General features: G+C 39.7%; 1 protein-coding gene across 2 annotated transcripts in view; it reads right to left on the reverse strand.

Annotated features, from left to right (window-relative positions):
• The window catches only part of ITGB6 (integrin subunit beta 6), a 64,263-nt gene that overhangs the window by 4,460 nt on the left and 44,669 nt on the right, over positions 1–15,134 (reverse strand). For both annotated transcript variants that reach the window (XM_082198158.1, XM_082198159.1), the window contains 5 exons: positions 11,923–12,012; positions 8,214–8,348; positions 6,600–7,020; positions 5,487–5,709; positions 2,796–2,893 (listed from right to left, as the gene is read on the reverse strand). In XM_082198158.1, the coding sequence (XP_082054284.1) occupies positions 2,796–2,893; positions 5,487–5,709; positions 6,600–7,020; positions 8,214–8,348; positions 11,923–12,012 (967 nt within the window). The remainder of the gene's footprint in view (positions 1–2,795; positions 2,894–5,486; positions 5,710–6,599; positions 7,021–8,213; positions 8,349–11,922; positions 12,013–15,134) is intronic.

The following is a 15,134-nucleotide window of genomic DNA, read 5'->3' on the forward strand; positions in this document are numbered from 1 at the left end:
TAAAAGAATTTCACACAATACTTCTACCACTAAAAGCGTTCGCCCCCCCTTGTTTTTGTTACACTTTGCACTTAGGTTTCAGTTGAGAAGGTCCAGGTGTTGTCAATCTGCATTGACCATCAAGAGCACCCACCAAGTCTGCTGTAATTTGAAATTCAATGAATTGGAAATACTTCCAAGAAAGATGTCACAGCTATTTAGGGAATATAATAGCCCTGATTATAGTACAAAGTAAATAATATGTTCTCTTTGTTTTTTTTTTTTGCTACTGGTAGTATGTCTAGACTGTGTTTCAATGCATAGCATGTTCACTTCTCAGAAAAAGAAAGGAAGGATACTGATCCTTTTCAAAGGAGCTGCCACATATTGCTTCCAGAATGTTGTTATAAAGATTAAGGTAAAGTGCATTTCAATAGTAATTAAATTAAAGTCTTATGAAAAGAACTGAAGCTTTTGGAGAATTCTAATGTTGCTCACTGAAAAATAGATAAAAATGAATCTAATATTAACCTAAGATTTTACTATTTTTATTTGCCTCTGTGCATTTAATATGATTCTGCAAAAAAATGTTTTCACCTAGAGCCTAGAAGGGATGGGTTTTGTGTGAAGAACTGTGGCTGGCTACAAAAAGGAAGAACAATGGAATCTGAATCAGTTCACTTTAATGTACCTACAGATGCTAAACGTCAAGTCTACAATCCACAAACTATTTTCAAAAAAACCAGCAATAATGGTCCTCATGGAAGTTCCTCTGAAATCTATAGCCACACCATGTAAAGTACCGTATTGGTGTAATTGGCAGAAACAAACAGTTTGCTGAAAGATTCCGCTTGCCCTCCAAACAACCTTATTTATATGTACTTATTTGGTAGTAACTTCCATTGAACTTCAATGGGTTTCCTTCCAAGCAAAATGCATATAATTGATGTGCATATCTTGACAGTGGGGCAGAGGACAGAAGGAGGGAAGGACAAGGCAAAGATAACAAGGTGGGGAATAATTGTAACTGAAAACACTACAACTTTGAAAAAGTTGAATGCCCATGTATGACCATTCTCTGGGCCTAAATGAGGCCTAGGTGAAGACAGGCTCTTCCCATACCAATGCAGAAAAATGGCAGGAGAATGCTTCTCCCCACAAGCGTCATGAGTTAGGATGCGCATATGCACTTCCTTCATCATATCACTGGAATAGCATGTTAGCTATTGGTCTTGCTGAAATTGTGGTGGATTCATGGAAAGTAAGCAGAGTTTGTGTTCCACTAAGGTTGCATACTCAGCACACACTGAAAGCACATGGCTTCCCCTAAAGAATCTTTGAACTGTAGTGTAAGGGTGTACACTTAAGCTACAGTTTTCAGGATTCTTTAGAGGAAGCCATGTGCCTTCCATGTATGTAAAAGAAATCCTTTGCACAAATTCTCACATGCATAGGGGGTCCTTTTACAGTGCTTTGCTTCCCTTCACCCAATTCTCTGCTACCAAGAAATATACTGTTGCATATATATATATATATATATATATATATATATATATATATATATATATGATGTTGGTACAGAATGTAAACATCAGTTTATTGTCTCTATCTGAAAAGCCTTTCATTTGTTCCTAGCAATTTGGGGCAACCATCCTCAAGATGCTGATCTACTAAAAACACCTCATTTAGGTATTTGACCTAATTATTATATCTGTGAGGTCATGTCTGTGAAGTGTTTACAGCACCCCAGATGATCTTACTTGATCTCAAGAACTACAGTTTTGTCTGTTATTCATATTTGTTGTGGATGGGAATAGAGTTGACAAATGACTTCATGTAATAGATAAAAAGAATGAGTCTCATCCCCCCCCCCTTTTAGAGAAGCTCTACTTCTTGATCAGCTATTTGACATCAGTAGTAGGCAGATGAGGTCACCACCTTCTGCTGCTAAACAGTTCTGGATAAGGGGCAGTGCCTGCCTCAGAGCAAAATAGATTTTAAAAGCTTCATATGGTTCATTTCCCTGCATCAAGTTGCAGTTAAAAGAAAGGCACAGGAGTACCTGCTAAAACATTGCCAGCCCTGAACCTGAAATTGTTGTAGCACTTTTCTGATTGACTAGTGCTAGTGTCAGGGAGCTCATCTATTCTCAGCATTTCTTTATTTTGCAAACAAAGCCCATAAACATCTACTCTTTTCATCTTCCTTCACATTGGATCACATTGCTGTAAACTGAGATAATCAGTTCTGTTGTCAGCATAATGAATCTGTTGCATACATTTAGTTACGTAAACATTTGACCTTGAACACCAGGATTTACTCTCTGCACACTAAATCAGGTAGACATATAAGTCATATGCCTGATGTATTTATCCTATGTATAAATCTAAAATATTATATATTTAATGCTAAGATTTCTGACATGAATTCTTAGAGCAAGATGCAGTAGAATAAAATAACCAATTACACATTAACAGTTAAAAACATACAGTCCAATCTACACTTTATATTGAATAAGCTACCCCCACTTCCTGAAGGAAGACCTTAGATCAGGGATGAGCAACCGGAGGCCCTCCAGATGTTGTTGGACTATAACTCCCATCACCCCTGCCCACTGGCCTTGCTGGCTAAGGCTGATGGAAGCTGAAGTCCCACAACATGTGGAGGGTCACAGAGATTCTTCATTTCAATAATGAAATAACAGAATGACTTGAAAAATACAAGCAGCAGCATGTAATAAATACTACTGGGGAGAAATAGGCCTACAACCAACGGTGCCTAAGCAATACATTTAAATAAATAAATGCACTACATACCTTCTCCACTACTGACAGTCGCATCAACCAATTTACATTTCTCAGCGCACTCTTCCTGAGACTGATCATTAGAAGCTAAATAGCATTCTACGCAGCTCCTGAGAAAAAATGATTCAACAGCTCATCAATCTCTGTCAGTTACAAGGCACCAGGAACAAAAGGGAATACATATGTAGTGTTCATTTTCAAAAGTAACTTACAAAAGATCTACATGGGTCAATAAGTAGTACTTAGCAGTGTTATGTGTACTGCATTTAAAAACTCTGAAGAAATATCCTGCAGTTAAGTCTTTTCCTGCACTTCCCCCTTCCTTCTTCAAGCTCTCATTGGATATAAAACACAAGAGGGCAACATTATCCATGTACAGCAGCTTTCAAACTGTGTGTTGCGACACATTAGTGTGTTGGCTGCAGTGTGTAGATGTGTCACGCAAACCCTCCCCACACTCCTCCCAGGGCTGGAAAAGGGTTAGCGTAACCTCCGATTTGCTAGTAAAACTGAATTACTGTGTTGCAAAATGATGCAAAACTGAATTACTGTGTCATGAAATGATGCACCTCTAAAAAAGTGTGTCACCAACATGAAGAGTCTGGAAAGCTCTGATGTACAGCATCAATGAAACCCTGAGTAAACCTGAGGCTTGATTAGCATTATGTGCTCTCTACAGGGCTTTCCTTAGGCTTATTCCAGAGGCTGCAGCTGAATGTGGTGGCAAGATGGCTAACTGGAGTAATTGATTGCCAGCACGTAACAGTTGTGTTACAGGATCTGCACTGGCCGCTATGAGGCCAGTTGTAGCTATTGGTCTATAAAGCCCAGGGCATACCCAGGCTGTCATGGGCACAGACTCAGGGGTTGCAAAGATCACGCCTCTCTACTCCGACCTGGAGTGACTAGGAGCCCACCTGCCCATCCACATGCTTCCTCGCTGCTCTTCTGCTGCTCTGGGTGGAAGGGTGAGGCATGTAGTCTCTTCTGGGCACTTCCACAGCAGGGCTCCAAGGGTACAAGTGGTGGGTGCAAGGGAGCTTAGGTATGCCTCTGATAAAGCCCTTAACAACTTGAGACCAGGGCACCCAAGAAATAAATAGTTACTAAAAAATGCCTTGGTTTTTATTATGGTTTTTTTTTATTTGCTTGTTTACACAGACTATTGTTGTAGAACAGAACTTTGCTCTAGAATGGGATATATAATTTCCAAAGTCGACTTGACATATAGATAAAGGCTGCAGGTGCAATGTATAATTTTAACTACTTAAACCTCATTAAAATCCAAGGGACTAAAGTGTGCCTGACTTTGGGTCGGGTATGGCCTATGACTTTAGCCTTTAGTCATAATCAAAACTGGGTTCCTAATAGACCTTCCCCAAGTCTAGCATCATGATAAAAGGGAAGAAAGAAAAAGAAACCCTGTTTCTTCTCTTAACGGAAGTCGCTAGCATATTAGTCACATTTCTTAAAAGGTACAAATGAAAATATTAGTTAAAATTAAATGTGTTTGTTGATTTAACTGATGGCTAGAAATGACATAATTAAATTCATTGAAGAATTATGCAGAAAGAAAAAACGTATCTGAATTGATCTAACACCCACACAAGTTAGTGGAAAGGTTGTTAATTATTCATCTGCAACTGAAGCCAGGTCTGAGCTTCCTAGTTAAAGAACGTAATGAATGACATTCATGAAAGAAATTTACATGTATTTTCATACAACCTACCAGAAAAATGACTAATTTAACGATAACTTGAACTGGAGTTCAAGGAGTGCAACTTGATCCTATGAGTAATTCTGCCAGCAAATACGTGTTTCATACAGGTCACAATGACCACTCTGCTTGCAAAAGCCATGATATGGGGCATTGCCTTGATGTTGCAATCCAAACCATGGCACAGCAACAGTAGTGACTAATTTTTATTTTAATAGTTGTTTTCCCCACTTTGGTGTTTGCCACCCTGGGCTCCTTTGGGAGGACTGGTGGGATAGAAATTGAATAATAATAACCAGTGCTTTTTTTTGGGGGGGGGGGAGAGTAAAAAGAGAGAAGTGCTGGTACTCTTTACCAATGAATACCAGCATAAAAAGCAGCGGCGGCAGCAGCAGCAGCAGCAGCAGCAACAACAACAACAGGACATTGAAAGTAAGAAAAATATATCAGGAAATAAAAGATAACAGATAAAGGTAAAGGACCCCAAACAGTTAAGTCCAGTCAAAGACGACTATGGGGTGAGGTGCGGCTCTCATCTCGCTTCAGGCCGAGGGAGCCGTCATTTGTCCACAGACAGGTTTCCGGGTCATGTGGCCAGCATAACTAAACCACTTCTGGCATGATGGAACACTGTGGCAGAAGCCAGAGTGCAGGAAAATGCTGTTTTCCTTCCCGCCACAGTGGTACCTATTTATCTACTTGCACAGGTGTGCTTTCGAACTGCTAGGTTGGCAGGAGCTGGGACAAAGCAACGGGAGCTCACCCCATCGTGCTGATTCGAACTGCCAACCCTCCGATCAGCAAGCCCAAGAGGCTTAGTGGTTTAGACCACAGCGCCACCTGCACCCTTTGTATCAGGAAATACAGTAAATACACAAGACACAGCTGGAATGGTGAACAAAACTCAACACCCTTGAAATATTGCTATACTTTTGGACATGCGACAGAAACAGACATTTCCAGACATTTAAAGGTGTATAATTTACCGTTTAGAAGTGCAAGGGTCGGCATAGGGTGAGTATTTTTCACACGTGCTTCCTGAAACCCCAGGATTTGTGCACACACATTTTCCACACATGCATTCACCTCTCCCACTGCAGATTGTGCCGTCAGCAGAAGCACAGCTATTGGTGTCAGTGGTGCAGTTACAGTATTCACCTGTCCATCCACTGTGGCATCTACACTGACCACAGTCACAGTAGCCGTTACCTAAGGAAAGTCATGGAGGTTAGTTCTTGTTTTGATTTCTGTTCTCCCCCAAGCCAAAGTCTCAAAGCCCAGAATAATTCGATCAATCATTATGCCCCTCAAATAACTCTGTCATTTGCATCCTTTCCCTCTTAATCCCCACAAAGCTGCCTCAGATGTTGACCATGGAGTTTGGGGATAATAAATCCAAGAATTAATATAATTTGAAGAAATTCAGATAGCTGCTACAGTATTGTAGCACTTTCATTGAAACCAGCTAAAATGGCAAAGTACTGAGCTAGATTTTTAGGTTCGAAGGGTTGATGTTTCACAGACAAACTACCTGACAATGCCAATCCTATGCATGTTTATTCAGAAGTATGTCACATGGGGCTTACATCTTAGTAAATGTGTTTAGGTCATAGGGTTGCGATATTTTGAAGAGAAAAAGGGGGTGCTATGATGACTCTCATTTTAAATACCCCTACTATAGGGAGGCTATAGAAGCTGTGATATATTGCTGAGGGGGGCAGGAGAAGAGAAGAGGAAAGCAAGTCTTCAACCAGCAGTTATGTCTATGTCTCAACCAGAAAGTATAGTCAGAGACATTTTGGCAATTTTAAAAAAAACCCGACCCAGACAGAAATGTTACCCCTGAAAAAGAGGGCGTGTCCTGGAAAAAGAGGACACATGACAACCCTAGTTTAGGACTGCAGCAGTAGTCTGCAAGAGCTCCTTGAAACACCATGTTAAGAACAATCAATATGAATTTTTAAATGGATACTGTTTTAAACTTGAATACTGCTTATACTTGAATACTGTTTTTGAAATAGAGCATATATTCAATTGCCAACTTCTATTCTATTTTATTATTTATAATTTTTAAAAATGCCAGTTTGCAGTGGACTTACCTGCACATAGCAGTCCTCTAAATCTCCCACAAGAGAAATTGTCACATTCACAAAATGACCCATAAATATGTCCATATGCCGATGGGTGGCAAATGCACTGTCCACAAAAGCAGTCACCTCTTCCACTACAAGAGGTCTCCTCTGGAGAACTTTTGCAGGAACCTGTACTCAGTGAGTCTTTTTCACCACATTCACAGTGAGGACCCATGTAGCCTGGGTTGCAGGTGCACACCCCACATTCAAAATAACCATGTCCGCCATTGCACTTGAAGCTGTTCATTTCAGCTTCCTTCTGACAATTGCAGCTGCATTCTGACTGGATCTCAATTTCCAGAGCTTCATTCAAGCCCACCGGCTTTATTATGACGTTCTTTGGACTTTCCCCACAAGCAGATAGGCTTAAAGTCACATTGAAACTGACCTAGGAAAGGAGGAGGGGCATCTGCATTTAACCATTCATTGCTGCAGTGTACAAAAACGCAAAAGAACAAATATTAAAAATATAAGCTAACAAAATCAGCAAAGTATTCAAGAGAGTAGTTCCATTAGTGCAAGGATTTCTGTTCATGTAACAGAACTTCCCTTCCCTCTCCTTTCCCTATGTGTTCCCACGCCCTACCTAAATCTGCTTTGGAGGGTTTTGGGGAATTCCAGAATGGATTTAGGGGATGGGGGCAGTATGTGGAGAGAGGAGAGGGGAAGTTGTATTGTGCAGTCAAACATCTTTGAACTAACGGAACTATTTTATTGGATATCACCCTAACATTTTATTAGAGCATGAGTTAACACACATTAGAATCCATCCCCCACCCCAACGCAGCTGATGGGAAGCAGAAGGAGAAAGAAATCCCTGACTAAAGATGTTTTGCCATGTGATGCTGTCTTTGGCTTGAGGAAGATTCATTGTTTGATTGCATTGTAACGTAGTTTCTTTGGTTTTATTGTTTGTTATTATATACATGTTGTATTTGTTATTTTGTAAATTGCTTAGAGACTGGCTTAAGTATTAAGCAGTATATAAATTTTAATAATAACAACAGCAGTACAAACTTTGGCATGCCTACTTTGAAGTAAGCCCCATACAACACAATCACAAGAACATTTTTTTGCAGGGTATAAGCAATTGCTTGGGGACTTACATCTGAGCAAACATGCATAAACATTGCACGGCACACAATGGAAAACACAAGAAGGAAGCATTCGCTTTTATGCAATTTTAAAATCAATTTAACATAGTATCCAGTAGGAGAATTCTTTTTTCTTTTTCTTTTTTAAAAAGAAGAAAACTATAATTGGAGGCAAAGAAAAGAAAATTCTGTTACAGCATTAAGTCAATTCCAGCTCAGTCCAATGTCGGAATTCTCTGACACTGAGCTCCGAGGACTGTGCAAAACATTCTGCATGCAGGAACTTCGCAGGGAACTCTGTGAATTGCAGCCCTGTGAGGGGAATAGGGGCTTCATAACAACTCTCAGCTGATATGAGTTGTAGCCCACAACATCTGGAAGGCACCAGCTTGGGGAAGGCTGCTACACACCTTGACTGTTCCTTAGAATCAGGTTATAATCAGATTTACAATGAGAAACATGATTTATGAAATCAGAACCTACTTACCACCTCTCCCACTTGAATGTGAGAGCATTTCTTTTGGTGTGGAAAAGCAGTGTTGTTGTTACAAATGGCAGTGAAAGCAAGGTTTACCCCATCTGTGTCTCCCAACACCTCCAGCTCGATTTCTGACCGGAGTGCCTTAAGGACATAATGATTGGAACAATGTCATTTCATTTGGGAAACTAACATCTTGGGAGGCCCTTTTCCAAGTTGCCCTGCCAGGTGACGTTCAGCAGGTGGTTGTGGAAGAGAGGGTCTTCTCAGTATGCGGAATGCCTTCCACAGAGAGGGGCTCACATGGAACTTCATTTGACATCATTTCAGTACCCACTGAATACCTTTTTTTTATTTTCCCAGGACTTTAAAAACCCATTTAAGTTTTTCGTAAGCAGGATTTGAAGGGGGTGAAGATTACTACTATAGTAGTTACTACTATAGTAGTTTTGTTAAGGTTTAAGAGATAGAAGATAGTGTGCAGCAGAGGGAGAGAAACAGAAACACAATGAAAAAAGGGGTGGGAAGTAAAAAAAAAAGTTTTTGTTATTTATTGAAATTTATGTGTGAAATTTTGGAAAACTTAATTAAAAAACCTTCAGAAACGAATTAAAACCCATTTAAGTTTTAAGATCGTTTTAATCTCTCTCACTCACGTTTTTATGCTGTTTTTAATTATTTATGTACCATTTTTTTCCTAGACTGCCTTTTGTCCCAAAGGATCTCAGGGCAGTGTACAACAAGTCTAAAAAACATCAAAATTCAAAATGCCAATAAAAACAACTTTGCCACTAAGATATTTCAGCTGCAATTTAAAATAAACTCAAGCAGCCTGCGGTGCTCACCTAAATGCCTGTAAAAAGATGTTTTCAGTTGCCTTGTAAAAATCATTAGTGAATGGGGTAGGCATGAAGTTTTATTTTTCTAAATGGGGTTCAAATTTGGGCCTGTACCAAATTGGGCAGCCTCAAAGTGCTTGGGACTGGGCTATTTTCAGAAGTACAAAATCAAAGTCTGAACCAAATTTTCTGATTGGTACCCTCATCCCCTTACAGACATTTGCAGGAAAATGGGTAGGTTGCGGGTGATGAATTGCTTCTGTTGCTTCTATTGCTTCTGTATGAATGAATGACTGAAAAGAGCTTAGGGTCCCTTCCAACTCAGCAATTCTATGAAATAAAGATTGATAATACTTTTTTTTTCAGTGTCTGAAATCTGGGTGATTCTAATCGCAGGCTGATCTGTTATGCCTTTATCTTTATAAAGAATTTTCTTCTAGCCCTGGTCACATTGCAAACATTCAGAGTGGGCAAAGTTAACTTCCAAATGTAATTTATTTGGTGAGAAAAGACAATGGATGAACACTAGGTTGAATTTAAATGAATTATGCCTGAATGATCTTAGTGATCCTCAGGTGAAAGCCTTGAAGGTTTCTAAGATACATGAGCAAGCATGCAGTAGGAAAATGTTGCTCAGCGAGTCTTGCAACATTTCATTTTATAGCTGAAATATGCAAAACCTGTGTTTGCAGTTTAACTTACTTCTCTTCAGTCTTATATACATTAACTGCTAAAGAGAGTCAACTGCTGGTAAAGGGGTCTCCGTGTGGTCTTATTTAATAACTTTGTGTTCCCGCGCCAGTCTGTGCTTCACATAGACTTTGACTGAAATGTCTGCTTTGAAGAAACAAAACATCACTTCAGATTTTTTTTGCAGTTTTTAACCTCTCAAGGCACGTACTGACATGCTCGCTGGAGGCTGTGACTTACGTTGGAAGGGAATAGGAGAACGTCTTACAACAAATATTTTGACAGCTCTCTCATATGCTCACTTCCTCTGAAGAATTTAAAAGCCAACACATCTGTGAATAATAATAACTTAGAGCTTTCCACTTTAAAATTGTGGCAGAAATCCAAGGACTCAAGAAACTTCAGCATGATTATCCTTCTGAGGGCAAATGACAATTATGATTCCTCCCCCTCCCCCTTACGAACGCACTGAGGCGGAATGGTGAAGTTATTTTTCTTGGGACAAATACATTACTGAATTACATAGTACTGCTGGTGACATGGGGTGGCAGAATGGAGGCATGGGGGAAAGCGCCAATATTTTTGTAGTAGGAATTACATTTGGAAGTGAAGTGAAATTAAATATATTATCCTGTTGTGATGGAAGCACCGCATCATCTGTTTACCACAGTCAGGCAATCAAGAGCAAGCACCCCATGGGTTCACACAGTATCATCCTCCTTCCTAGGGACCAAGTTCCCTCTGGCCACCCCAAACTGTGTGCATGTGATCAGTTATGTGGGTGGGGCTTACCTGCCCCTCAACATTTAATTCAGGTTGGCATCCCTGATGTTTGGTATTACATCAGCATCAGCATTTTCACTAACCATAGTTAAACCAAACTACAGTTGGCAAACTCACTTCTAACCACAGTTGCAAATTTTCTACTTTATTTTAGTTTTATAAAACAGATCTGGTATAGAAATCATTGTTTATATACCTTTGTGAAAAGAATCCTATGTAAGTATTTTCTCACAGCAGAGTTGGTGTGACCTGGTCATTCAAAGTAGTGATTCCTAAAGTCACATTTACATACTCTAGGCTTCTAAAAATTGTTACACTCTTCTGTCAGGGATGGAGAAAAGATAAAAATACTTGTTTCTTATTTTAATGGTTTTTTGGTTGGAGGTACATGGGTTTATTACTTGGTAGGAATTGAGTTTTAAGGCTGTATTTTAGGGGAAGGAATGAAGCTCATAATTTGCATTAGGTCCATTTCCTGGCATCTGCAGGTAGGTCAGGGCTAGGAGAGACTCTTGCCTGAACCCTTCAAGGGCCACTGACAGTAAGTGTCAACAATACTGAGCTAGATGAAACAATGGTTTGACTTGGTATAAGGCGGATTCCTACATTCCTGTCACGCATATCGGTTGCCATGCGCACCTCTACTTGTTTTGGTATACATCTGTACATAATGGGTATTACGAAAAACACCACAAGTACTTTCTGCTCCAAAGGAAAGTGATCTCATAAGTTGCCTGGAACTTTCCATTTCCCAGGAAAGTATGGAATATGAAATGAAATAAGATTATTCAAAGTTGCAAGCAGCCGAATAAATAATAGTAAGCGAAAGCACATGCTTATAGATGGAGCTGTGAACTGTGCCTATAATCTAAGCAAATGACTCTGACTGTTTGCAATATATGTTTTTCCAGTTTTATCTTTCTCACCGGCTAAATGTGGGCAGAAACACAGGGAAAGCTACACAATTAAAACACACACCCTAAAAACACTATTACTGTGTTTTAATTGCTTTATTGTACACTGCTTTGAGAACATTGGGGGCATCAGTCAAATAGGAGCTTATATATTTGACAAATATTGTCAAAACCATAATTTACTGACTGCATTCTACTTCTTAAGAAGTCTTGGGTGGCAGTGGGGGGGGGGCATAATAATCACATAGCTATAGCAAGGCAAACTGTTCATCAATAATATAATTCTTGCATTTTTCTATTACATCTTTTTTGATTCTGGAACTTTTCTCTGTGTGGTTTCTTTGTTTGACATCTGTGCATAACAAATGTTTCACACACCAAAAAAAGAGTGTGACCAAATTTTTATTTGCACCAAATCACTAAGTTTCCACAGGCATTCAGAACTACGACTACTACTACTACCATTATTATTATTCAGATATGCATTCATACCTTATATGCATCAATGATCAACTGGAGAACATTTCCAGAATCCATCTGGAGTTTTCCAACAGTAGCTCCAGGAATAAGATTAGCATAGTTCTGCAAAACACAATTATGGTCACAAAAATTATAATAAGGTAATCTATAATTGGTGAAAACAAACATGTTTCTTGAATGCTTTTCTTGAAACCCCTTTTGACTTCCCCTTTCCTCCCTCCAGCTTCCTGTAAAACCCCAGAATCTGCTCCAAACCTTCTGGAGCAGATTGGTGTGAGTGTGTGTGTGTGCGCGTGCGTGTGTGTGTGCAGAAAACTGGATAGGGAGGAGCGGAAGCTGTGTTGTGTGAGCATAAGTGGGATATTGTCTTATATGTTTCAATAGGATTATCAATTTACAGGTTAAAGCAAAAGGCAAGTATAATGTAGGATTCTCCATCCATGGATTACCACCCTGCAGTATTTTCTCTCCACCCCACCGCCACCATCCTTTTCTCCTTAGTTGGGTGCTGATGCTGGAGAAAGTGCTTGGCATTACAAGGAAGTGAGACAAAATAAGGAGAAGAGTGTTTTCTTTTTAAAGTCCAGAGTGTATGTTGGTCATTATAGGATTTACCATATATCTGCACATTACAGATACAGTGGTACCTCGGGTTAAGTACTTAATTCGTTACGGAGGTCCGTTCTTAACCTGAAACTGTTCTTAACCTGAAGCACCACTTTGGTTAATGGGGCCTCCCACTGCTGCCACTGCGCTCCCAAAGCACGATTTCTATTCTCATCCTGAAGCAAAGTTCTTAACCCAAGGTACTATTTCTGGGTTAGCGGAGTCTGTAACCTGAAGTGTATGTAACCTGAAGCGTATGTAACTTGTGGTACCACTGGACAGGAAATGCAGAAAGCATCTGTGTAGTGTCATGTGTAAAGCTGCGCTAAATGTATCTATAAACTCTGACCATTTGATTTCTTCATACTTTTCTTGTGCTCTGTACTGCTGACAGCATTATGATCCTGCTGACATACCATAACATTTTAGCAATGTAACAAAAATATTTCATGCCTTACGTTTACAGTGCAAAGTCAGCAGGATTAAATATATTTCACATTCTAGCATGCAGTTGCACTTGACAAATACTTGTGCCCAGGTACTCTGGAAGATGATTATTAGAGTATATTGGCATTACATTTCAGGAAAAAAAATACAGTTCATAGATTGTAAGTGAGAAATTGTGAAGTCTGACTCTGAAATAGTGCAGTCTTTTCCTGGCACATTGCCAAACTACAGCATGACATAACTCATTAGGGATCACTTTATTTCCATCAGTGCAATCTCACTGAACAGAAATCCATTACTGGAAGAAATAATATTGGAATATAGTCAAAGCTATTTAAGAAAATGGGACAAGTGGAAAAAGAATCATTTTGTAATAGGCCTGTTTTTAATATTTTGTGTTGCTACATCCTGGTTCACCCATAAGACAAAACCATGATTTGTTTAGCCAAAGTGTGGCTTGTTTGCATGTCCAAACTGAACCCAGCTGATTAAATGTGGTTTGCTTTATGGCAACTAATCACCATATGAATCATGTCTCTTAAAGACAATCTTTTGCTATTGTATCCAAACTCAATAAACTTGTTTAACCATGGTTTGGCCACCCCACCCTGGACACTTGCCAAACTACAGAGGCATGAATAAGGCAGCAGCACTAAGAGCACAAACCAAGCTTTGGAGAAACAAATACAGTCGTACCACGGAAGTCGAATGCCTTGCAAGTCAAACATTTTGGCTCCGAATGCCGCAAACCTGGAAGTGAGTGTTCCAGTTTGCGAACATTCTTTAGAACCCGAAAGTCTGACACAGCTTCCCTGGCTTCCAATTGGATGCAGGAGCTTCCTGCAGCCAATTGGAAGCCGTGCCTTGGTTTCCAAATGTTTTGAAAGTTGAACGGACTTCTGGAATAGATTCTGTTTGACTTCTGAGGTATGACTGTAATGGCTTATTTGCTTTTCTGTGAGACCACCTGTGATTAATAGAACAAACCAAGTTTTAAAGAAGCCATGGCTTGGCCTTATGTTCAAACACAGCTATTATGTGTGACTCTAGTGTCCAGGATCCAAAGAAATGCACAACTAATTTCACCTGCCTAGGAGATGGTAAATTTGTTTATTTGAACAGGTGTCCCACTGGTTGCATCTGGAAATTCACTTTTGAAATTGAGGGGAACTTCAAAAGCAGAGCATGATATATTAGACAGACCCAGGGTTTAAGGAGTAAAACACAAAGTGTCTTTTGGAACATGCATCCCCTTGGACATATCTAAAACTGCAATCTCAGCTCTAAATGAAATTATTTCTGAATAAGCATACATAGGATCAGGCTGTATCTCTTTACATCTTGGGCAATAAAGGTATATGTCACTCCAGATAATTACCAGTCTCAGAATATACCGCTGGTATTTGTTATTTCTCTTTAAAACAGAGTACACATTGTTGCTGAATGACATTTTCAACTAAAACCCAACAAAGAACATAATGTCTAAAAGCAACTAAGTAACAGTAAGAGGATACAGTACAACTTGAATAACCAACCTACATAGAGCAGAAAGAAAGGGGGGGGGGAGGAATCATGCCACTCACACAACTGAAGCAATGAGCAGGTAAATAATTAGAGTGTGAGCAAGCCCAGTGAATTCAGGAAGCTGTAATTACCAGTAGATTTTTAAACTAGCACACCCCAATACACAATTGGAGAACAGTGAAACAGGATAACTGAATCTAAGTGTATAAATAAATAGAGCTGATTTGAACAAGTTTGTAACATGCCTGGAATGCAATGCTTTTGATTTAAATGACAGAACAGAACTTCCAGGATGAATTAATGATAGATTCAAGCCCTGCTTTGTTGGATAAGTGGAAGTTGTAATAATTATATGTGGACTACTGCAATATGGGTTAGATGGGACTGCTTTTGAGGGTGGTCCAGAAACTTAATTTCATTCAGAACATAGCTACAAGATTGCTAATTGGGCTTGGGGAGGGAAGGGGGATATGAGCATATTAATCGCTGTTTGCCAGCTCACTGGCTCACTGTGTTTCCAAATCAATTCAGGCTCAGGGTTTTGACCTTTAAGGCTACGGTGGTACCTCTGGATATGAACGGGATCCGTTCCGGAGCCCTGTTCACATCCAGAAGCAAATGTAACTAGCGATGGCACGTCTGTGTGC

The sequence above is a fragment of the Podarcis vaucheri genome (assembly GCF_965113315.1).
Source record: "Podarcis vaucheri genome assembly, chromosome: 1".
Taxonomy (NCBI): domain Eukaryota; kingdom Metazoa; phylum Chordata; class Lepidosauria; order Squamata; family Lacertidae; genus Podarcis; species Podarcis vaucheri.